The sequence below is a fragment of the Xiphophorus couchianus genome, chromosome 11 (assembly GCF_001444195.1).
Source record: "Xiphophorus couchianus chromosome 11, X_couchianus-1.0, whole genome shotgun sequence".
Taxonomy (NCBI): domain Eukaryota; kingdom Metazoa; phylum Chordata; class Actinopteri; order Cyprinodontiformes; family Poeciliidae; genus Xiphophorus; species Xiphophorus couchianus.
In genome coordinates this window covers 20619454-20644035 of record NC_040238.1, presented here as the reverse complement: position 1 = coordinate 20644035, position 24582 = coordinate 20619454, and the positions used below count along the sequence as shown (strand labels likewise).

The 24582-nt window shown below is 38.1% G+C and overlaps 1 protein-coding gene across 9 annotated transcripts in view; it reads right to left on the bottom strand.

Moving 5' to 3' along the window:
• Positions 1-346: 346 nt before the first annotated feature.
• Positions 347-24582, bottom strand: part of npas2 (neuronal PAS domain protein 2) — a 47050-nt gene continuing 22814 nt past the window's right edge. For 3 of the 9 annotated variants that reach the window (XM_028031126.1, XM_028031125.1, XM_028031127.1), the window contains exons 2-22: positions 19925-20051; positions 17997-18053; positions 16894-17048; positions 16712-16803; positions 16440-16529; positions 15518-15638; positions 14270-14383; positions 14062-14180; positions 12443-12525; positions 12244-12350; positions 11940-12087; positions 11744-11828; positions 9722-9848; positions 8095-8192; positions 7914-8000; positions 6833-7033; positions 6134-6358; positions 5018-5202; positions 4837-4929; positions 4548-4752; positions 347-3719 (exon numbers count right to left, since the gene is read on the bottom strand). In XM_028031126.1, coding sequence (XP_027886927.1) covers positions 3495-3719; positions 4548-4752; positions 4837-4929; positions 5018-5202; positions 6134-6358; positions 6833-7033; positions 7914-8000; positions 8095-8192; positions 9722-9848; positions 11744-11828; positions 11940-12087; positions 12244-12350; positions 12443-12525; positions 14062-14180; positions 14270-14383; positions 15518-15638; positions 16440-16529; positions 16712-16803; positions 16894-17048; positions 17997-18053; positions 19925-19968 — 2661 coding nt within the window. In that variant the 5' untranslated portion in view covers positions 19969-20051 and the 3' untranslated portion in view covers positions 347-3494. Of the gene's footprint in view, positions 3720-4547; positions 4753-4836; positions 4930-5017; positions 5203-6133; positions 6359-6832; positions 7034-7913; positions 8001-8094; positions 8193-9721; positions 9849-11743; positions 11829-11939; positions 12088-12243; positions 12351-12442; positions 12526-14061; positions 14181-14269; positions 14384-15517; positions 15639-16439; positions 16530-16711; positions 16804-16893; positions 17049-17996; positions 18054-19862; positions 20052-24582 lie in introns of those variants that run through there. The other 6 variants (XM_028031132.1, XM_028031133.1, XM_028031128.1 and 3 more) reach the window with 6 other exon arrangements.

Here is a 24582-nt window from a genome sequence, read left to right as displayed (position 1 = left end):
TATTTTTCTGATAAATCAACTTTTGGTTTTCAATTAACTTTAACCCCAAATCTTTACAATTACCAGAAATAAGTGCCTGAAATGTGTTATTTGAGCAATGACTATGCAGCTTTTTGAATTAGGTCACTGAAATGGATATAAACATTTTTTATGATATCAGTGTCACGCACCTGTATGACGTGACATTTTCACGAAAACAGAAACACAGACATCTATGGCACCCGTAAAACTGGACCTTTATGAGCAGACACACGTCGGATCGGAGCTGAACGAAACGGCTTCTGCCACAAAAACAACAACCGAACTTCATGATGTTTACACAATTGCACTTTTTTTTTTCTTTTCTTACCTTTAAATGTTAGGTGAATTAGCCGCAATAATAAAAATTCAGATTTATTTTCTTTTTGTTTAATCTCTTCCTCAAGGTGACTATCAGACCCTTCAGTTCAGTCTCTTTGGGAGCCTCCGGCCCAGAGCACCGCATCCCCATGCAGATAAAAGTCCTGTCTAATCCTACTCTTCAGAGGACGCGCTTCAAACTTTTAAAAAATAAAAAATACTGCTAAAGGAATGTTAGGACATTTCCGTTTAAAAAAATACTTCCATATAAATTACATGGCAACAACTGCTTATTATACACCTCTATGTACATCTGTTTGGAAACATTTCCAACAGTATAAATTAACATTCTTTTTCTCTCTCTTTGTTTTTTTAAATCGACATTGCACGTAAAAAAGTGTAAAAACGGCACTGAACGTACATGCTGAGTTCGCTACGTTTCGTCGTGCAACGTGGGCGGCTCCGGCGCTGGACGGAGCCGCTTTCATATTCATCACCAAACACCTCCCCTCCTTCTCTCTCTGCGCTCCCCCTGTGCTGCTTTCTATAAAGTGTAGCAACAACATGTGCAATTAAAATCCAGAAGAGAGGTGGGGGGGGGGGGCGAGGGGAGTACGTTATAGGATTTAAATCTTTTTCTAAATTGTGAAGTCACACTGTGGTACAGGCAGTTTAAATACAGTATATTCTGCTGATTGTCTTTGTACGGTGATGTAATTGTGATGTTTTAATGGGTTTCCTTTTTTTCCCCTTCCTGGACAGACTGCAGCAACACACTCCAATCCTCTTTCTGTTAACCGTCGTCTCTGTATTATCCACAAAACAGAGACAATCAAAACAATGGCTCCTGCACACGCTCGTCTGTTCCAAGCTGATTGAGACAAAGGGGAGCAGCTGCAACAGCCGATAAGTAGCTCCACAGAATCCGAAACGTGTTCTTTCACCACGCTAACGTAAAGTAGTGTCTTTCAGATGGAAGTAGCTCTATAAGTTCTCAATGTAGAATGGTAAAATAAACAGAGGCGTCTGTGTTTTTTTTAGTGTGAATGAAACCGTCGCAGGCAACAATCTGAAACTCCGCTCACCTGGTTGGAAATTTGTAGCCTTCTGAAATAGTCAAACAAGCCGTCGCAGAACAGGTTGACGGTTGGACTCGCACCCCTGTTGTAAGATGTGTAAAAAGCCCCCAAATAAATTCATCTTATGCCGCAGAAGCATCACCTCGCACTAAACACTTAGAAAAAACATTTGTTCAGTTTGCTAAATCAACACCAGAATCAACACGCTTTTATTTTTACATCACATGTCCTGATATTGCAAAGGATTCAAAATGCCATGCAGGCTAGGCTACCCAGATTCCCAACAAGGACGGGCCCACAGCATCACTGATCCTCCTATATACTAAACAGTGGGCAAAACTCTTTCTCCAATCTATGTCTCTTGTTTTATGCCTAACCCAAGTGGTTATGGTGGATGAAAATGGGAAAAGTTAAATAAAAACTGTCTGTGTAAATACTCTTCAGATGTCTAGATGTGGTTGAAAGGTAGTTGAAGTTAAAGTGGCTAACCAAGACCAGCTAAAATGAGAAGTTGTCCATGGATGACCAAAGTTTAAAGAGTAGTCGGATCTGACCCAAACGACATCTGCTTCAGTTTAAGTCCCAGCAGCTTTTTGCAAACTCCACACGTGTGGGGTTTGTGTGGCAACTTTTACATGGCATCTAAAGGTTGCCATGGAGACTTGGTGATCTCAAGATGCCACTGTTTGTTGCAGAGCTTATCATATTTTTTTTACCTTTCTTTTCCAACATGAATCAAATTACAGGCGGGGTTTTCTTAATGCTGTGTTACTATTTGAAGTTGCAGTGTTAGTTATTTGAAGGCTTTTTACGCATCTTTACCGGGGCGGTGTGCAAGTTTCCATTCATAAAGCAGCTGATTGGACTGCTGGGAACATGAATTTACGCTTTTCTTGTGTGCATGAGGCTTTTCTGAAATGGGGCAAGCACAAGACCCGGCATGTACCTCTGAGCATATCGGAGCGATTTCTGTCAGAACATCTGTGAATAAGACCAGCTTGTATTTCCAATAGGTAGTTTGTGTTGTGTAATGATTTCAAAAAGGACTCTTTTTGAAACGGACACTGCTCAGAAAGTAAGGACTTACATTGAGGTCACAAAAATTACTACATATATATATATATAGGTAATCTATTAATTAGAAAATCTGGATGTCTTATGTTTTAATAACAAATTATGCTCTTACGAAAATATACCTTTTATATTCCAAATGGACCTGAGCTGGATTTTTAAAGCCATAATCAGACGCAACCAATCGAACCACAACATGAACGCTATCACGTTTGAAGGCACAATTCGTCCTCCCCGCCTCCCAGCTCGCCGACACCCGGTGCTGTGCGGCGACCGCTTCAGTTTGCAGAGATCTGCGGTGGGACGGCTGTGGCACCCCTCGCTCCTTCAGTCCCGGATTGAGGCTTTAAAAATCTAGATAGACCTCCAGCTTCCAGCTGTAGTGCGTGTTACGTCGCACCTGCCTTTTGATAAAGTGGTCGTCGCACTTGTTGTTTTGTCGTGTAAAGTTCTGCTGTAGTGACTCGACATGCCTAAATCGTGGTTCAAAGGGTCGGAGGGGACAACAGGACTCGCCTCAGACTCTCCATTTTCACTGGAAATAAAGTGTCACAAGTAGATTAGCGTCATGCCACAGGAGGGGAGCTGAGCCGGAGATCAGGAACAGAGCAGAAAGTTTGATCTTAGGTAAAAAATAAATAAATATTCTACTTCCGGGAAGATAGGGGTACCAAAGTGCAAACACTTATATGAGAACTTTGCTAGAAGAAAACCTCCACTTGTCGGTCTAAAATAGTTTTTTTTTGTTTGTTCGTTTTTTTTTCTTCAAACATCTTTGATGATCCACTCGTTCCAGCCGTCGCCAGGCCTCAAGATTGTCCTCGGATCCAGCGGGCGCCGTCGGGTCAGCGCAGCCTCTACTTGTGGTGTCACTATGACGACGTGCAGGCCGGATCCTCCCCCCCCCCCCCCCCCCCCGTGAATTAGGAGGCTCGACGGCGTGCTGTCACCTGCAGGGCGGCGTCAGAGAGGCAGATCCTCAGCGTTCAGATGAAGTCCTCGGTGCTACCGCGTTAGCATGCTCCTGAAGTCTGAAACACTGCCTTGCTGGTTTTGGGAATGTTGGTACTGCCTTTGCTGCTGCTGTGGCTGCTGCTGCTGTGCAAGTGGCAGTTGCTGCGTTTGTGGCTGCTGCTGCTGCTGAATGTATCCCATGGTGCTTTGCTGTGGGACGTTAGTGGTGTGTAGAAAAGCTGGAGCAGATCCACCATGTACAAGTCCTTGGGTCATCTGTGGAAACAAAACGGTTTGAAAAATGTCTCTGTTCAGTTTGGTTAGTGAAATTGAACCTTTTATGGAAATGTAGCGCTAACTAGACACAGAATCTTGCAGAAGTATTACCAAAGGTCAACTTTCTCACATTTTGTAAAATTACAACCACAAACCTGAGCGAGCTATCAATTGGGATTTTGTTGTTTTAGAAGTAGTTCAAAGGAAAATGAAACAGTGATTTCAAGGTATTTACATGTAAAAATAATTTATTCTGATAAAATCATGCATTTATATCTGTATTACTTTTATGTCTTATTTTTTTGTGTGTAAATCAAATAAATCCACTTCTCCAACTTCAAGTGTCATTTAAAAACAGCCAATCAGAATTTATTCTGCTCTGTTGCCAGGGAGACAATGGAACAATATCACCTCTGCGATTGGCTGTCTGAAATGTCATAGCGAGAGGTTTTTTTTTATTTATTTTTTTATGAAGTGTCTTGAGACAACATTTGTTGTGAATATTTGGCGTCATGTTGTGATTCAGCAGTCAAAACTCTTGGAGTTGTGTGCCGCCATTTGATCAGCTTATATCTATATAATCTTTGAGAAAACGCGAGAGGATGCTGGGCAGCTGAGAGGTTAGTGTGGCCTTCAGGACCACTGGGATGAACCGACGAAAAAGGATTTTTAAAAATGGATCTAAAAACAAAACGACTATTGCTTTAATGAAATGAGCAATACACAATATCTGCATATTCAAACATGACCTATAAAATGTCAGATGTCTTTTCAATTTCAGTGAAGAAGGCTTTGATCACTTGGTTATGACTTGCAGCTGTTGTGTACCTGAAAGAACTGCTGGGGCTGCTGGAGCTGCACGGAGTGGTGCGAGGCCTGAGGCTGGCTGTGGTAGGCTGACTGGGCCTGATGCGTGATGAAGGTGTTATGTGGGATCATTATGGGGGAGGTGAAAACGGGGGAGGGCACGAGCACGGCGTTGCAGTTGACCTGTTGCATGGTGAAAGAGGTGATCGGCTGCTCCAAGCTGTATCTGTAAGGAGACCAGTGAGGAGCTCAGACAGAATAACACAATAAGCCCAATAAATGAATCAAGTGTTGCAGGACGGCTGCTTACAGAGTTTGGGAGATGCCCATGTTGCACTGAGAGGACTGGGAAGTGACGCTGCTAGTCGGAACCGTGGTCTGCATCGGCTGGTTGAGAAGCATTCTGCAGGAGAGACGGTTTGTGATGTAAAAACCATGTCGGCTGCATAAAACAGCAGACAAATTTTTATTTTTTTTTTCAGGCTTCTCACCGTAATTGTCCATCGTGGCTGAACTGGTTGTCCGTCTGTCTTTGGTTTGTGTCCTGCTGAGGCCTCGTGTTGGTCTGGGAGAACATCATGGGGTTGCTGTAGAAGGGCGTCGTCAGGCTCGTGTTTGTCTGCATCGGCAAGCTCACCGACTGGCTCTGTCTGCTCTGAGGAGCCCGCTGCTGAACCTGCAGCGCAGAGAGGGAGACGCATGATAAGCTCCAGAGAGACGCTGACATTTCATAACAACAACTTCTGAACGAATAAAAATAGGTTTGATTTGTTTTTCATTACCACCCAAATGAATTGTCTGGAACAACATAATCAACATCAATCATTTTGAAAATTCAGGTGCCCAGATTGCAGACAAAACTTGCAGCATGTCTTCTTCTCTCTCCTCTCCATTTCCTGTCAAATCACTGTTCAATAACGGCCACTAATGGCAAAACAATATTCATAAAAAGTAATCGTTTAACACTTAATTTACCTTGCAAAAAAAACTCTAAAAGCACTGCTTTATAAATTTATGAAAAATTATCTAAGTAAAAATGTCTTAATAAAAATGAAAAACGCAACAAAAACCTGTTGATGTTCATTTTCTGAATGAATCAAGCAAAATGCTTTTCTGTGTCTATGATTAAGTTAACATCTGTTTATCCCTCTTTTCATATTCTCCACTCCTTCCTTATATGTTGAGCTAAATGCTATTATCTAGTGCATAATATTTTCAGCCAAAAGCTTGCAATGTCGCAGCTAGCTTAGCGGTGAGTGAATGTCAGAGGTAAGTTGTGTTTACTTTGTCCTAAAATCATCCAAAATCCTTTTATACGACATTCATGTTGGCATTATTATGAAGCTACAGCTAACATGAGCAGGTTAATTAGAGCCATTAACATAAGTTGCTAGCAAAGTTAATAATGCTAAACGCTAATGTAACATAAAACAGATATTTTAAAAATGTCACTTCTCTAAAGATATTAATATATTTCTGTTTAGCACTGACTCTCTCTCTTTATATGAATGTTTTATAAATAAAGTCAAGCTGACATCCTTAGCTTCCACATACCAGACTTTAGCATTGAAAATGATCTTATTTCAAATCTGCAATCTGTATTCAACCTGTGCAGACGGTGAAGTGTTTTCTCTCAAAGAGAGTGGAGATGAACTGTGAGCCCCACAGGCTGCTGGTTTCGGTTGGCCGGAGAGTTGCCTGATGACACTGGACTGGTTCTGGTTCTGTTGTGATGGCCTTCCTGGGCCCTGCTGCTGCTGCTGTTGCTGCTGCTGCTGCTGCTGCTGTTGGGCCTGATTGAAGTCATTGTGAATAGGCTGCTGTAACAACATCTAACACACACAAAACAAATAGCAATCTATTAAAACCATTACTTACTGAAAAGAGTTGGTTTATATGCTGCAATTTATTGTAGAAAAAAAAATGTATACCTCTAAAAACAATTATAATAGGGTCATAAAGTTGCATATGCAGAATTATAGGGGTCTAAGTCATTCAATATATAAATATTTAACAATTATGTATTGCACTTCTGGCTTTTGATACAACAAAAAAAGTCAATGTGGGTTATGCTATAGCTAGCATTTGCCTCTAGAGGGAGACATGCTACCTTTACTTCTGAGGATTTGGTCAGAAGCTGATTTTCTTTCTCATATGAAGCTACAAATGTTTTTCTTGATTCAAGGCTCTACGCAGACAAATGTCCATCATTCCTTTCCTTAAACTCTGTGCTTTTTGTATTGTAGATAATATGTTTTTCCGGAAAAGCCTATGTCATTACTTGGCGTCTTTCGAGTGGCTGCTACCTGTAGATTAGCAAGATGGAGCTTCTCCTTAATGTCGTGCAGCTCCTGCTGCTGCGTCTTGATGTCGGCCTGCAAAATGCGCGTCCTCTCCTCCAGTTGTTCCTTCAGCTGGTTCATTACGCCGAGCTGAGGCTGCTGCAGCTGATAAACAGAGGACTGCTGCTGCTGCTGCTGCTGCTGCTGCTGCTGCGATTGCTGCTGCTGTAGAGAAGAAACATGGGAACAGATGGGAGAAAATTAGTGTTACACTTGATTTATACCTATTTATTTTCTGTAACATCTTTATACTGTTTATATTGAACACACACACACACACACACTTCACTTGAAATCGCTGATTAACTTGAGACGCATATTCAGCTAAAGCACCCTCAGAAATCAGCAGATGAAGACAACACAGACCAGGGAAAACATGCAAGCTGAGCACAGAAAGGCCTTCCTGCTTCAGCTTCAGTTCATTTATTTGAAAAAAAAATTCCCTAAGTGTCGCTGTAGTTAATTATCACGAGGAAAAGCAATCCAGGAATTGTACGGCTCTTCTAGAAACACACAACCCAGGGTTTCCTCCAGTGTATTATAAGCCTGGCGGTCTACCAGGCTTTACTTGTGTCCCCACCAGGCTAAGAATTGCTTTCTTATTTAAGTCTTATTAAAAGTGTTTGCATTTTTTAAGATTTTATAGTTGGTGTTCAGGTATTAATCTTCCAATCTTTCAATAACACATAACTATCAAGTGATATTTTCAGATTTCCTGTAAACTTGAATCATTTCTTAACTCAAAACCACGACGGAGGTCGACTGCCCTAGCACCCAACCACCGGGCTTAGCAAGTTTTCTGGGGGAAACCTTGCAACCAGCCTGTAGTCCAACTACAAAACGAAGATGTAGTGCTCTTCATTCTTCTTAATCTTCTCCTGATTTCCTTTTTCTAATCACAGTCTTATAACCAGGCCAAGAGTCGGTGTACATGAGCAGCGGATGAAATGGACCCAAATGGCAGCGGCAGTCATAACAGCGAGATACTGTACACAAGCAGAACAGAAGGAGAGCAACAGGCAGGAGAGGAAGTCTAAACACTGACCATGGTGGAGTGCTTGCTGCAGGTTGGAGAAAGGGAGAGGCTCATTTGGGGAACAAGGTCAAAGGAATTTTGTCTTTGAGCCAAATTCTACATTGGGAAAAAACAAAAATAGACACGACTGATTCTATCTCTTCATGCAGAGAGAATTTTTTTTACGCGGATATGTTTGGAATAAGCTGACCTTTGACCCACTGGGCTGGAGTCTGGCAGGTGTCTTCTCTGGTCCAACGGAGGCTGACGGCCATGATGGTGTGCAGGCCTCTGTGTAGGAGTTTGCTGCTGCAAAAGAGACGACTCACTTTTAGACACGCAGACTGAGCATTTACTCTGCTATAATAGTGTTTCCCTGGCAACCGATAAGTAACACTAAGGTGAATACAGTAAAGACGTAAACACAGTATAGGTTTAAGACAATATATGATTTACTGCATAAATTATATGTTGCCCAACAGTGAAGAGAGAGAAGTCCTAGTAATACGAGAAAGGAATCAATGATTGATAATTCGATAATTGTTATAAATATCTATCCAGCACATTTATAAAATGTTTTGTTTGCTTAATTTAATGACAGTTCACTTTCTTGCATTGTTTTGATATTTTGACCAAATGTACTGTTCAGTTCAGAAGTTCATTCACCCACCAAGACTAATCAAAACTTGATCAAAATTACACAAAGTAAGAATAAAAGTTTAAAGAAATTTGTGTTTGATTATTTATTTGCTATAAGAAAGATTCTTGGCAAATCTTACACTGATGAAAAGATTGTGTATTTCCCTTTAAGTGGGGAATACCCTTAAATCCACAAATAAAATTGTGGATTTGAGTATGTGGGTTTTGCCGATATATCCTGACAACTTTATAGATGGCAACAAAAAACATTTGGTATGTATTGAAATATTTCTTCAACACGAACACTGGAGTTCCAAACTGTAATCAAATTATTCTGGTCATTATTACCTTTAGGAGGGGTTTAAAACATATACAATGTGATGGCAACACTTTATTATCTAGATTTCGTTATCTGAACGCATTGTTTAAAAAAAAAGCAAACCAAAGTCAAACAAAATATTCCCTCCTCTTAAAGGGCGAACATTGTTTTCTTGAAGTTAAGCTAAAAGAAAGGACACAGTTCATCTGTGGTTATATAATAGCTTCTGATTCAGAGGCCTTTTCATTCTGACATAAATCCACACACTGTTTTTTATTATAGCCCACACAAACTGAGGCTGAGCAAGTAAAATATCTGCAACTCATAATTCTGACAGAGGCTGTTTTCTAAATAAGTCCACCACTGTGTTTTCCAGGGAAGATTCAAGCCTGGTTTACTTTTTATAAACAGATACTGTTATGAAAAATCCCCAGCTGCTTCACTGTCTTCATGAATATGCAGGTGGAAGTATTTAGTGTGTTATATAGCTGGGATAGCTCCCTGGCAGACAGAAACCATGGGGTTTGGAAACATTTCATCAGAGATGCATCATCACCCACGCATATAAGGAGGTGCTGTAATGACGCCATGTCTGCTTCGAGTTTTACCGCTGATTACAAAGTCTCCTAAGATTCCATAACAAAACATCCACCGGGGGGGTTTTCATAAAAACTGAAAAAAAAAAAAAAAGAAACGACTTGTGATTTCTATGATGAGAAAATAAAGACAACTTCTATAAAGCTTTGCTCAAAGTGACAAGCAGCCATTTTTAGGCTAAGTTTGAGCAGCACAAACACAAGAATAGTGGGTTGTGTTTTTTTTTTACATGGAAACCTGCCTCAAAGTGACTTGGCAGTTTAGAGAGAAGAGGATGACTCACACAAAGAGTCCGACAGGGCGGTGTGGGAGGATTTCCGAGAGCTGTGGGAGGACACCGAACGTGCGCCGCTGTTTCTGTCCCTCGTTGCGTCCAGGGTGGAGCAGATGTCCAAGTACAACTCCTGAGCCTGGGGGATTAAAATGTCATGGTATATGTACAAACTTTATTGGATTTTACGTTATAAAATTTAGCACAGCATAATTTTAAAGCGACATCTAATCATGACTTTGTGTGGTGTATTGTGCATTTGCATTCAGCTTTCCTGAGTCAATATAACACTTAATATGACCACCTTTAGCTACAAATAGAGCTGCAAGTCTTTTGAGTTTTATCTACTAGCTTTAGGCCTCTAGAGACTGAATGGTTTGACCTTTCACCTTTGCTAAATAGTTAGTGAACAGCGCCTTCCAAGATCCACTGTTTGAGTCAGAGCTACATTTTGTCACATATTTGGATCCAACATGATCTAAATATGAGTGTATGTATTTTTATAAATTTTACATCACTTCTGATTATATTTGTATTTGCTAATATTTAAAACCTTGGATGGAGTAGCTTGTCAACAAAGAAGCAATTTCCTCTCAGGGATCAATAAAGTATATTTTACCCTATTCTGGGCTCAATGCTTCAGGGACGTGAACCTCTGCACCAGTTTCATTCATTTTCCCATGAAATCTGACCTAATCCCCTGTCTTTGCTGACGAGAAAAAAAAAAATCCCAACAGCATGATGCTGCCTCCATCATGTTTCACAGTGGGGATTTGTGTTGAATTCAAAACAGGATGACACCACTCCCTCTTAGCAGAGACGCAGGCAAAAGCAAAGTTAACACGACATTCGTGTGAAACAAAGCCATGCAAAGTGGCCACTGGGAGATGGAAAGAAGCTGCTCCATGGCGCTGGCAAACAAAATGAGTATTTTCAACAACACACAACACTCTCTGCATAGTTTAAATGTTACTTTTAGAACCTTTTTTGAAATGTATGTAATATTTTGCGACAAACCTCTAGGTTTGTTTAGGTAAAACGTAATGTGGTTCCAGATTCTACCAGGCTGCTCTTCCTGTTTGGCGAGCCAAAACGAGGACGCGCACGACTGGGCAAATGACAGGAAATGCCCATCCTCGACAGGGAGTGTGCCAGCCTGTGGTGAGACGCCTTTTGTGTAGACTGACACGGCAGCCATAAATCAGGCCCAACAGTTCACCTATCAACACATTCTCCCACCTGAGCAGACGGCATCGGTAGCTCCTCCACGACTACCACAGATTTCTCCGCTACTTCTCTGATTAACGCTCTCCTTGTATTGACTGCTGGCTGCTCGGTGGACAGCCATGGAGGTTTGCAGTTGTGCCGTTTTGACATGATGGAATGAAATCTGCTTTAATTCTTAGTCACATTTGAACACAACTTTCACCGTCCAGTTTACAATTACAATAAAATATACTGAAATTAGACACTACAACATGTCAAAATGTGAGAAATTTTGATAGTTATGAGTAAATTTTAGGGCTTCTTAAGAATTATTCTTGTAATCAATTAATCTGTGGATTATTCTGATAATTAATAGAGGAACTGGATGAACAAAATTGCACAGACTACAGATTTTTCATTAAAAGATGCATATAAATAAATAATTCAACTCTCTTTTTAATTAAGAGAATAAACATTATATTGCCTAAAATGCAATAACATAATATTCCTTTGGTAAATGTGAGCTGGGTGAATCCAAAAGTAAGCAACCTGAGGAATTTGTGCTAAAACTTATTCAGAAACAAAGGTGTTTTTATCTTACATGCATAATGTTTTGTACAGTTCATGCATTTTTGTACATATTACTACTCTCAAGATGTTGTTTTTTTCAGTAAATGGCCTTTTGTGAGTCTGAATACTCCAGTTAACAATTAATTGATTACTAACTTAGATGATGATTATTTCAATAATTGATTAATCATGATTAATCCAATTAATTGTTCCAAACCTAGAGACATTTGCAAGGTACTGCTTATGCAGAACTCTTACCTTCACAGAGGATGGCGCTATCTCAGGTGGTAAAAGCTCCTCCAGACCAAAAGCTCTCCTCCGTTCAGCTCGCACTTCCGAGTAACTAAACGAGACACATTCGTGTGACAAGTTTCATTCCCACTCCTATCTATGGATTCTCTACCAATAGATAAATCACACGTGATGCTAGACAGAAGAAAACCCTCAGGATTACCTGACAACAGTGTGAGTGCAGACAATGAACTCGGGTTTGGAGTTCCACTGGTGGTAAGTAATGTAGTAATGAGTCTGCAGCCAAATCCACTGCTGTCCCTTGGTCAGGAAGCGATAATAGCAGGATTTACCCTTTCCAAACTGCATTACTGAGAAGATAAAGGGAAAATAAAAGCTGCTGTCAATGCTGCGCTCACAAGTTCCTGGTTTTATTTTATTAGTCAACCTCTAAGAGATGCACATTTCATCACTGGATGCTGAAGTGATGAAGATTTGTAATAAAGAGGCAATGCTAGGTTTCTTACATTGCTTGTGACACTGGGCTATGAGCTCCAAGTCATCCACATGGTAGTAATCATACCCCGAAGTCCCAAGAACCTCAAATGGTAAGTAGCCTATGATTGGTGATGCTCTGAAACATAAAAGGTGATGATAAACATGTGAGATTACCTTAATCTGGGGGTAAAATAATCTTGAATAAATATGACGATTTCAGTTTCTCACCTGTGATCTAAAAACAGGAACTTCCATTCAAGGCTGTGCCTGGACGTGAATTCATCACAAGGATCGTCCACGTTACACAAATCCTGAACAAGAGTACAGTAGCAGAGTCAGACATTTTTCCTTAAAGTATTTTTTTTGCTTGTTTTTGGCTCCTTCTGTCCAGAGGTTGCCAGATACTGAATGAAGGTTATCACCAAAAAGGACAGAGTGAGCTACTCTAGCATCACGCATTTGGCAGCTCTGCCTCACAGTTTTGTTCTCACTAAATCCCTGCATGACCATATCTGTGCGTCACTATCAAACACATTGAATGTTCTGACTAATCCCAAACAGATGTGGCCTTGAACTTCGATTTTTATTCTGCACAAAGAAATTAGTCAAGTTTTAAAACAGGAAATTTAAAGGAAGGACTGGCAAAAGGCTCGACACAAGTCAAAAACATTTGAAGGTGAAAGCATGAAGCCGCATGGTTAAGTAGTGACCAACTGTATTCAAATTTTAAAAAAAAAGACAATAACGCTTCAGTTCAGTGGAAAGCGTCATTGATCTGAAGGGAAAGGAAATAAATAAAAAAAGATCCGGTTTCCATTTAAACTTTTCTGAATTTCTTGTTTCACAAAGTAAATATTCTCTGAAAAATATCAATTAACAACATTGTTGTATACATTTTTGTAACGTATAAACGTGACACATATTGAGTTAAAATTCTGTATTATTTGTAATATAAATAAGATTTACTTCTACTGTGGTTTATTGCAGCGGAATCGCTAAATGAGCTTCAGCATGATTTCTCTCTGTTTTCATATAACTTGTTGATCATTAGTGCCTAGCACCATGTTTGTTGTGGGTCCAGTTCATCGTGAATGAACCCAACTTATTCTCCTGCTAAGTACTGAGCTTTAAATGTTGAAATATCCTGTGATTAGCTACGGAGCTATCGTATAAGAAGCAGCAACAGCCAAAACAATCTTTTTTTCCACTACCACTAACAGTGCAAAGGCTAAATTAATTTAAACATTTGATTTTTATTCATCCACAAACAAATCGATATAATATATACATATATTGATTTGTTGAATTCTGTGATTCTATGAGTATTTTCTGCAACAGGGAAATCACATTAGCATTAGCATGTTCTAATTCTTCACAATTTAATGTCATTTAACACAATCCAATACAGTTTAATAGATCTAACTGTTTTAAACATGAATATATTGAAGTAAGGAGGCTTGAATGAATAATGAATCATATGCATGCTTCTTAATGGAGACTCAACTTGTGTAGGGCCGTCAGTTGAAACAAAAATGATGGGTGAATTTTAAGGCTATAAAGTCATGCTTTGGAAAACGTCTGATTTTGCGTTTAGCTTTGGCTTACTACGTCAGGGTTTAACTGCTGAAGCATCCTTGGATGATGTTATTTGATGAGCCCAATGTGTCATATTCAGCCCTAACAGAACAACAAATGTGCAGACATAATAGCGTCACTAAGGACCAGAAGGTGCCATGTCCTTGGCCCTGCCTCATTATTAACACGCATGCTGCTTGTTATTTCTCTGGGAGTTTTAACTACAGATAGACGAAACACAATCAGTATTTTAGGCTTCAAACTGCTCTTACCTTCAGAAACTGTGGAGTGACTAATCGTACAGTTGCTATGAGGCAGACCTGCTCCTCCAGTGACGACTGCAGACTCCTCGGTAACGTCAGTTCATGCCCGTTACAAGAAGATGTAGGCACTGTGTGGCAAGGAGTATGTCATTTTATTTTCAAAACGAGTTAAAATAAGGTGGATTATTTGTATATTTTTTAAATGAAATTTTCTTACCATGGTTATGAAACTTAAAATCTCCAACAAACTTGACATATTCATACACAGGAGGCTCCTTGGGGTCCATGTTACCCCTGGCTAGATGACAGCAAAATTCAATATGTGTTTCACCTGCAAAGGTTGAGACATTTTCCACATTAGAATTTACATAAAATCGTCCCTTACTCTTTTTAAACTCTGTAGACCATATTTTTAAATTTTTATTTATTAAAATAAAACCTTTCACTTCATAATTTTCCTCTACTTTGTGACGGACATCCATGTAACATCCTATTAATACACACATTAAAAGTTTGTCCTTTTAACATCTCAAAATGGGACAAAGCTCTATAAGTGCGAGTACGTTTTTAAGAATTTGTTATGCTTTTTTTACTCTTGTGCTCTAATATTGATAAATAACTTTTTTTAAAAAGTTTACACTCATAAGTTTTGTTATTGTGTATTATATTGTTCAAATGCTTTGTTAATATTTAATAGCCTATAAAGAGAGGTACATGGTTTAAAGCAGAGAAAGCTCACTTTAATGTGTAGGTGATTTCCAACACTACCAGTTTAGGTTCTGTGACAATTCTGCAGCTGCACTGATCCAACTCAACAATAAGTGGATAAAAATCTGGCTTTCCTGCTGTTACAAAGCCAGACTCTTGTTTATACAGATGGCTCTTCAGCAGAGTTGGCGATTGCTCCAGACAAGGCTTTGAGGCGGCCATTAAGGCCTCTTATGTCAGCCAGAGACTCTGACGATTCCCCCTCTCTCTTCGTCAGAAAAAGCCCATCAGAAACACGGGATTAAGGTCAGCGTCTTTGGCCTCCCATGCCACACCGCTTTGGATTACTGTGTTAACATAACAGTGATTTAAAGTCTTAACTATGATACTAAGCTGGCTCCTATTATTAGCTAAAAGTCTAATCATAGACGCACGCTAATTAGAATTCCAATAAAACACAGACTCCAAAGCCGTCATTTCTTCGATGTAAAAAGAGCTGAATAAAAATTGCTGCTGATGTGAGAAAACCTTTTGGATATCAACAACCAGGTGTTAAGTTTGTGGTTTAAACTACGTCCCAAATAGGTGAGAATAAAATAAAGAGCAACAGGATCAGCGTGCTTCTTTCTCGTGTTACATTTTGTGCTTCCTGTAAATAAAAGACCATCTACGGGTTTAACCTTTGTACTTCCGCCATGCTCCAGCATGATGACCCAGACACGGATCGTGCAGCGAGGCCTCTCAGCAGGATACTCACTGTCAAGGAAATCAGCAGCAACGGGGTCAGTCATCAGCATGTGGGATGATAGCAGCTTATACACCTCGCCATGTTCGCGCTCCGGGAGGAAATTCAAGATATTTTGGTCCACCATATCTGACTGGTGGAAAAAGAGACAGACGTTTGTCAGTCATTACATGCTGGCAAGACCTTCTCTCATGTGTGTTGACCTGTTCCTCCGTATGAGGGCCTGTCACAATAACAAATCGATTTAGACTATAAATTGTCCCAGCAGTTATTGCGAAAAACGATAATGTTGTTTTGAGACCGTTTTCGACTAATGTCATGGTGATGGCAAAAGAATGCAAGAACACATTCTCAAAAATCAATAAACTTTAAATTGTAGTGAACATTTAACACTGGAACTGGAAGGCATTTTAAATATCCAAGATAATTAAACAAAACAACAAAAATGTCCTTCAAAAACAGGGGCAGTTGAAACCAAAACACCAGACAGAAGACTTTATTATCCAGTTTTTGGTAGAAAGAGAGAAAAACAACAAATCATGCTAATGCAAATTATTGAGCTTTTTTTTTATTATTATCATGAGATTCATTGATTTATTGATTATTGTGACAGGCCTATTTGTATGTTAAACGTTCTACATAAATCTGTTGAGGAAATGTGATTAGCATAATGCTAATCTTCATTCAACAAAGAAAAACAGACAAAACCTGTATTTGCTTAATTATATCCTATTAGTAAGAACAAAAATGTATAAAAAAAATCTTAAAACTTTTACTTTTATTCAAAAAATATTAATTCAAAACAACTCCAAATATGAATAACAGTTACTGGTGATTAACCGATTTTCTTTATCCAATTAAGCAGCCATTGATAGTGTGGTAAAATTAGGTGAAAAGATGATTAATGGTTAATTTACCGACTGCTCCAACTTACCGGTAAATGGCCAATAAGTGACGACACACTGTCAGACACATATATGATGTTGCCATCTGTCGTTAATGCAACAAGGAAGCCATCCAGGGCCTGAAAGAGGTGAATGTGTTATGTTTATCAGATGGTCACCAATGAAAGTCTCAGATTCCAACATTTTGCCAATCGTGTCATTCATTTGTCATTATAAAGATAATTTGCAAGAGTAATATTTTACATTAGTCAGAATTCAGACTAAATCATCTGCTTCAAGGACACATCCTGCTCTGCTTTACCTCCAACATGAGCTGAGTGAACTCTTCATTGCTGAGGAATGAGGGCTTCCAGTCCTGCTTTACGTCACAGATCTCATTCTGCGCAGTGATGTCTAAAAGGACGACTCAAGGTCAGTGATCGAGATTAAGTGGCTGAAATGATCTACAGACGTTCAAATGAGCAACACGAGATGTGCGGAGACCTTTCTGTTTCTGTAAAAAGTCAATCGTCCTCTGCAATATGGTGGATTTGTCCATCTTGCGCGGATGGCCTTGACCTTGGAGCATGGTGCACAGCTCCTTGATGAGCACATTGAACTGGTCTCTTCTTTTCTTTTCAGATTTGTTGCGAGATGCTCTGCAGAGCAAAGCACACATTTTTTTAAAATGGCAGCACAAGTGCAACGTAGTAAAAGTGAAAAACCACCAAATTTCTATTTAGTTGAAACAGGTTGCTGATATTCTAGTTCATTACTTTTATGTAAATAGAACAAATATTTCACAGAACTTATGATGTGGCATTTAATTTGAGTTTATTCAAGTTTTATTTATAATTTAATATAATATGATATGTAATTAGGGGTGACAAGCAATTAATTTTTTGATCTGATTAATGACAGGGTTGCTGGGAATTAATCATGTTTAATTAATTGTTTAAAAAAATTAACCGGGTTAATGAGTTCTCAGTATTTTTGTTAGTGATGTCAATTGATTAAAATACAATGCAACATGTAGATCATTTCTCAGGTCTCTGATGCTTTTGTATTTAAAAGAAAAATTTAAGTTGTTAAAAGGATATAATATACAGTAAATACATTTACTTAAACAGAATAAACCTAAAATTCACCATTCTGTCTAAATAAGTGTGCATGTTTATCTTGCATTACAAATCAAACAATCAGTTAGTTTTGTGAGTTAATTTTAACAACTTCAGCTTTGTTGTTTTCTTTTGTAGGTAATGTTTAACTTCTCTTCCCTATGTGCTTGTACAGCTGTGTTGATAATTTGCTTCAAAGGGTTTTGATTATCCCGGTCGGCACGCCATTTGGCTTTTTCAGGTGTCTGAAAGAATGTTTAACTTTTTGTTATCAGAAAAGTCCTTCCTTCAGCAACTGAACGGTAAAATAGCCCCTAATATAACTTGTTTACCAACTCTGAACACGTAGTAACTGCAAACAAAAATTAATGTCTCACGAGAGCCGTTAAATCAAAGACAATGTAGGTTGTACCTGCCTATAAAAATGGCCAACATGACACATTCATATACGCAAACTAACAGATAAAACATTAAGACAGTATAAAGTACCTTTTTGCCCTGTCCTTCTCATCTACATCCATTAAGTCCTCCACACAGCTGTTGGTACTGAAAGCACAAGGATGGGTCAATAAAATATATTGTTTGAGAATAAAAAAATAATTTATCATTTGACTTTTTAACATGCTGCAACAAGAAATAAAGTAATTGCCAAAACCCAACAGTGACTCAGCTCTTTTGACTTTCCAGGAAATGTGTGACAGAGTGCCAGCTGGCCGTGAAGCAGAAGCATAACATTGACCTAGACATTATTTACAGTCTTATAAAGTGACGTGTGTAAATATGCATATGTCATTTTCTATGTGTCAATGACTATCATGATAATTCATTTCTGTCTTAAGAAAAAGCTCGTTCAGACAAAGTCAAACCAGCGTCAGACAAAAATGATGAAATGTCCAAAGTGTCTGCCACAACTCTGTTAGCATAACCTGGTAACCCAGTTCAAGCTCCTGGGAATCTTCACCTTTAATCAGGTCACTGTAGTAGATTACAAAAAACTGCTCGGTGTTTAAGGAGACATGCAGCAAACCTCTGCATGTTTCCTGTTACCGTTTCTACAAAACAAACGGAAGCATCCATGTCTTTTTCTTTCCAAGAGGAACAAATATGGGCACAAAATTTAAAATCCATAATTTACACAAGGTCATTACCCATTATGTTTAATTGCAGCACAAAATGTGGGTTGCAGTTGACCCACCAGTAGAAAGTCACATCAGGAAGTAGTTAAAAAGCCATAAGCAATATGCACTCTAAAGGGTGGATTGTGGACTAAGTGTAATGTAATACAAAGCAAAGGCTGGTGGACGAAAAACTGAGACATTACCTCGTCCTCCAGTCATGATGTGACATGAGAAACATGTGGATCGGCCATATCTGATGCATGTTGTTTACATTTAATCCAGAAAGTATTTACAATACTTGGCTTTTTCTACATTTTTCTACACTACAGCCTTATTGCAAATTGTATCCAATCAATCTTTTCTACAAATACCCCATATTGACTATGTGGACTTTGTTTTTTTGTTGCAAATTTATAAAAACTCAATGTTGAGCTTGACCAAAAGCTGTGAATACTTTAAAAAAAAAAAAAAATTAGCAAAACATTCTTAAAAAAAAAAAAATAAGCACATTGTCATAACTGGGTATTTGTGATTTGAATTTTGAGCAAAGACCCATAATTTACACGTGTTGCACAAAAACATTTGTAACACATGAAGAGCTGTGAATACCATCCAAATGCACTGTAACAGAATGAGGATGATGAATAATAGCTTTTCTTATATTTAAAGAATCAAATGTACTTGGGCAGCAGGCTTGTGCACAGATTAGAGAGAGTGTCGGGTTTTCTCAGGGAAAAATCCTGCATGTCCTACACAGATGAATGCATACGACCCCACAATGCATGAGACCAGAAAGAGCGCAAGCCGGTGGACTTGTCTCATCTGAAAGTGATTAAGATAGACTTTTTAGCTACACACAGTCCGATGTTAAATACGATGGAGGATCGGTGATGCTGTGGGCCTATTTTTCTACAAGTGGATACCAGGAGATTATTAAATCGCAAACTGTTGGCCTCTGCCTGAAAACTGAAAATGTGATAGTGATCATACATATCACCAAAATCATATGGAAATTAATTTCCCACCAGTTTCAAAACGGTAACACTTGCTTCTTTTTATGTCTTAAAAATGTCTTATACAGATAAAACTCATTGGGGAGATATATACAGCTGGATTTTGACTCCTTTTAAGGTGGCTAAATTATTTCAACAATACACTACAGTGAGTTGGCATGCAGTTGTACAAGTGGAGCATAAATCTATGACAACAGATCAATGTTAGTGTGTTTAATACTCACTCCCATTCCCTAAGCGTGGACGGACACGGGCCGCCGAAGTCTGAAAGGTTGTCCATACTCACTCCCTCTGCCAACCAGGCCCTTTCTGAAGTCTTGGAAGTCCCATTTGTCCTGACCTTGTTGGAACGCTCTATTGGAAAAAACCACTTGCCCAAAACCTTCTTGATTCCCCTAAAGGAATACAGAATCCTGTAAAATGACGGAAAAATAATACAATTGTAAGTATTAGCATGTTGTAGACTGATTAGCATAGTTATACATAAAGAAAACATACAATAAGAACCTGATTTTTATTGTGGTCACTTACAATTTCAGATTATTTGTAGGTCTCTCTGCCTTAAATAAGAAGATCTGACCAGCTAAGCTGAGTGTCTGCACCCTTTACAACCTAAAGAGCTTTTTTGGCTTTTTAGAGCCGCAAGTGTCACATGACTGTTACATTACAAGATTACTTATAATTTTAGACACATAGACACTCTAGGAAATTTGGAGTCACTTTTAAATAACCCCCATTTTATTTCTATTTTCAGGATTCAAAGTAAAGATAAAAATATAATTTTCCAAGGAAAGGATGGCTCTTTTTATGGGACAAAAAACAACTTTAAAAAGCATGTCGAGAAAAACACAATTAAAAATATGTTAGTGTTACTTTTAGTGCCAGTTTTTGTGAAAATAAATACAAATATTGCAGGAAAACACGGCTAAGACAATGCATTTATTATATCAATATTTAAAAATAATAGTTGGTTCTCCATAATTTTCTGTCAAAGTTATTAATCGCCATTGTAGAACATCCAAAGATCCAAGATCAGGGAACTTGTATCATTTCTATTCCTCAGAAACACCATGACACCATGTCAATGTCCATCATTGTCCATTTATAGTTTTGTCTGCTTTTTTATTATTTTTTTGTGAAGATCAAAGAACATAAAGCTTCTTTACTCTTCGTAGTTAATTTTTTAGATTATGTGTAGCCAGAAAGCAACACTGACCCAGTTCCGGTGGCATCTGAATGGGTCTTTGCCGTAACTCTGCCTTCAACCTGATAAACAGATGACTTAGAAGCCATTTATTCCCAAAATTGTCTCTCCACTCCCCAGACTCCAGTTTTGATTAGGAAGTCTGCCTCCTGCTTGTAATTGAACCGTACTATCACCTAAAACCAGGCAGAATGAGTAACATTCACATGAACAGTTTTCTAGCTATCTGTCTTATTTATTCTTATTCAAACCAAAAACAGGAAGTAAGCTAGCAGCGCAAAAAATCTTGCCATAAGGATAAAAAGCATCAATATTTTTAAATGAAGGACCAAAACTAGAAAGTGTAAAGTAGTGAGAGTTTCCACATCCTGCCTGCAAATGCAAATTTCACACTTGGAATCAGTAGTTTCATTCAATTCAGTTTATTTATACGGTGCCAGTTTGCAACAAAGGTTTCAAGGCTCCTTCCAGAAAAACTCCAGTTCATAAAAGGAAACACAATTTCAATTCAAAGCCAATTACATACATTTCAATTTGACTTTAGTTATCAACCTCTCAAAATCAGTTCATAATTTTAAAAAATGTTCAATCTAAAGAAACCTGGCAGACTGCTTCACATTGTTAAATTTGCAGCAATGCCCCATTCTGAGAATGCATGGAGCGTCATGGGAAAGAAAACTCTCCTTATACTTCATCTTTTCATGAAAGTGTGAGTAAATATGACACGCCTAGCCAGGAAATTGGCCATATATGAACTTTTATATTACTTTTAAACCTTTGCAAATTAAAGTACATCAAAAATCCACTTATCTGCACCCAAAAGTCTACTTAAAAAATTTATGGCAGTGGTGTTTAAATTAACTATTAAAACTATTCTTATAAAACACTAGACTGCGGTTTTATATAAGATTTGTCTATTATTGCAAGTTCAATTTAATGCCTTCCTGTGGAATCATTAAAAATGCAATGTCAAGTAAATGAAGCATAACCACCTGGGGAAATGTACCTTTGAACTAAATGAGGATTTTTGAACAGGAGGAGCTCTCCTGACCTAGAAATCTGCCAGAGGCAGGCACATCTTTTAATAACTCAGCAGAAATCAGAGTGCACCAACCTTCTGCACACATTTTGTTTATGGCAGGCTTGAACAAAAAGCAGGATACACCTCTAATATAAACATAAGAACCAACTTAGTGATTGCGGCCCTGGGTAAAACAGCCAGCAAAAATCTTTCAACATTTTGTTCCTCTTACTGGTTCACAGACAACACTGAGCTACCAACTTTAACATACTTTAATTTGACTAACAAAGTCAAACAAAGGGAGGTTCAGAAATAAAGTGAACCGTGCAGTGATTACTTTTGGGTCATGACTATATGTGGTGAGTCATTTTAATGCAGGCAGTCATCAGCGTTTGCTTTATTCTATGTAGACAAGGAGTTGCCTCGGGTCAGACTGTAGCATAATATGTTAGCTCAATCATTACAATACATGAAGGCCCACGATCACAAAACAGCTTATCAGAAATAGAAGAAAAAAAAATGAACTAAAAGACTGTGTTCCAATTAGCAATGGCTGATTAAGTTTTACGTCTTTTCCCCAATAAAAACCCAACAAATTCTGACGTGGAGATAAAAAGTTTATCTAAAAACAGGAGTGATTTTTTCAAACCTAAGCACTTTCTGTGTTATCTTAGACCTTTTCAACACTCCCACAGCAAACATGGAGATAAGATTATATGTCACCGGTCTTGGAAGACAACTTGAGACGAAAAACGCAGAGCCATAGCGATTTATTTGTACAGCAAAAGTCAATCGACTATAACCCAATAGTCTATTTTATATGGATCCGCCTCATTCAGAATGAGTTTTAAACAATTTTAAAACTGAAAATAAAAAAAAAACAGCAGTAGAATACATTAAATCATCATTTCAATATATTGCCATGTATGCAAAATCACAAAGAAAGCCATTACATTTCAGGCACTATGCATTCCTCCTCTGCATGGCAGTAATGTATCTGCTCTGTTGGAAGGATATTTAGATATAAAGTGAAGCAGAATTGAGAGACTGAAGCCCAGAGAGAGAAAGAAGAATGTTATGATGATGGAAGAAGCAAATGGAAATTTTCTTGAAATGATTGATCCTTAATTAAAACATAAAGGCATATTTGCATTCACACTTTATTAACATTCTTGAGGAGTAATTTTTTGTTATATCTGAGAAAACTGAAGATGTAGCAATGCTTTACATTAAAGTAAGTAGCTTAAAACTGATGCACCAAAGCTCTTTGTTTTACTTTTATCTGTTTTGAGCTGGTGCTTTATTGCACTTTCTTGTCAATTCAAACTGCAATGGAGAAAAAAAAAATCCATCCAAATAAAATTTAAACATTAGATGAGCCATTTATTTTGAATTTGAAGGGCATAATGTTAGACAGCTAATACAAATAGTGTGAAGGTCGCAGGTGAAATGCTTAAACTGTATTGCAAAGTCATTTACCATCAGCAGTTACTAATTCCTGAACAAAAATGTCAGAAATTTTGGATATGAGAATCTACTTTAGTTGTTTGAGAATCTAAACTTTAAAATTAAAACTGTACTTCCCCAGCAGACTTCAGGCTTGCTACCTGAGCAGATAGCTCAACAAATTACCCAACAAATGTATGTGTGCTAACCAGCTGCTAATGTATAAACAACAGAATTACAGAAATGGATGAGACTCTGAACACAATTACTAAGTTCATTATTCTTTAATGACTGAAAAAAGAAAAGGTACCGATCTTCTGTTGTAGCCAACACTGATTTAAAATTATTCTCATTATTTTTGACTGAAATAGAACTCGGTATTGAATTTTTCAAAATACATGTAATGTAAAGGTATAAACAACGTAATAATCCATTTTATACTGGAGCATTTTTATTTTTATTTCCTGTTCTGTTCTGAAAAAAATGGGTACATTATACCCTTGACTTTTAAATTTGATTTGTGTGTTAATACATTTGTATTATTGTCAATTTGCCAGATTTATGTATACATTGTACACTATAGATTTGTCAGAAAGTTAATGCAGAGCTTTTCTTCAACCATTTTATAGTATAAAACAGAAAAAACTGAATTTCTTTGCTTTAGAAATTTACTTTTTAAATAGAGAATGTCTCGTTTTCTATATACAGTGTAAATCTGTTAATAGAAACAACTTGACCTAGTTTGTGAATGTATTGTTTTATGTTGGCAGCATGAATTGATGTGACTTTACTCTGTAAAGCTGTGTATAAAGTGAAACCACATTATTTTACTGTGTAAGGCTTGAACTCCAACTTACAAGTTAAATAGCAAAAAACTATTACAGTCTCCATAAATGCATTCCTTTGGGTTTTTACAGCCTTTAACTACGAACTTGAACTCACAACACCAGCTGCTAAAGTTCAAGTTCATGATCAAGGATGAATGTTAACACACTACAAGAAAATAGGAATGGAGGAACTACTTATAGTTTACACATGGGACTCCCGAAATTCAACTCAGAGCAATAAATGCTGGTTTCTCAGAAGAACAAGAACTCATTCTAGGAAAAAAAGTCCAAGTTGTCATGACAGAGCACAGCAGTTCTCCCTAAAGATAAATATGGAATGTAATACGCAACCGTCCACGGCCTCCGTTACACTTCAACGCAGATCTGAAACCATGAGATCGGATTTTTGTGTTTGTAGTCAAACACTGTATTTCCAAACACACAAA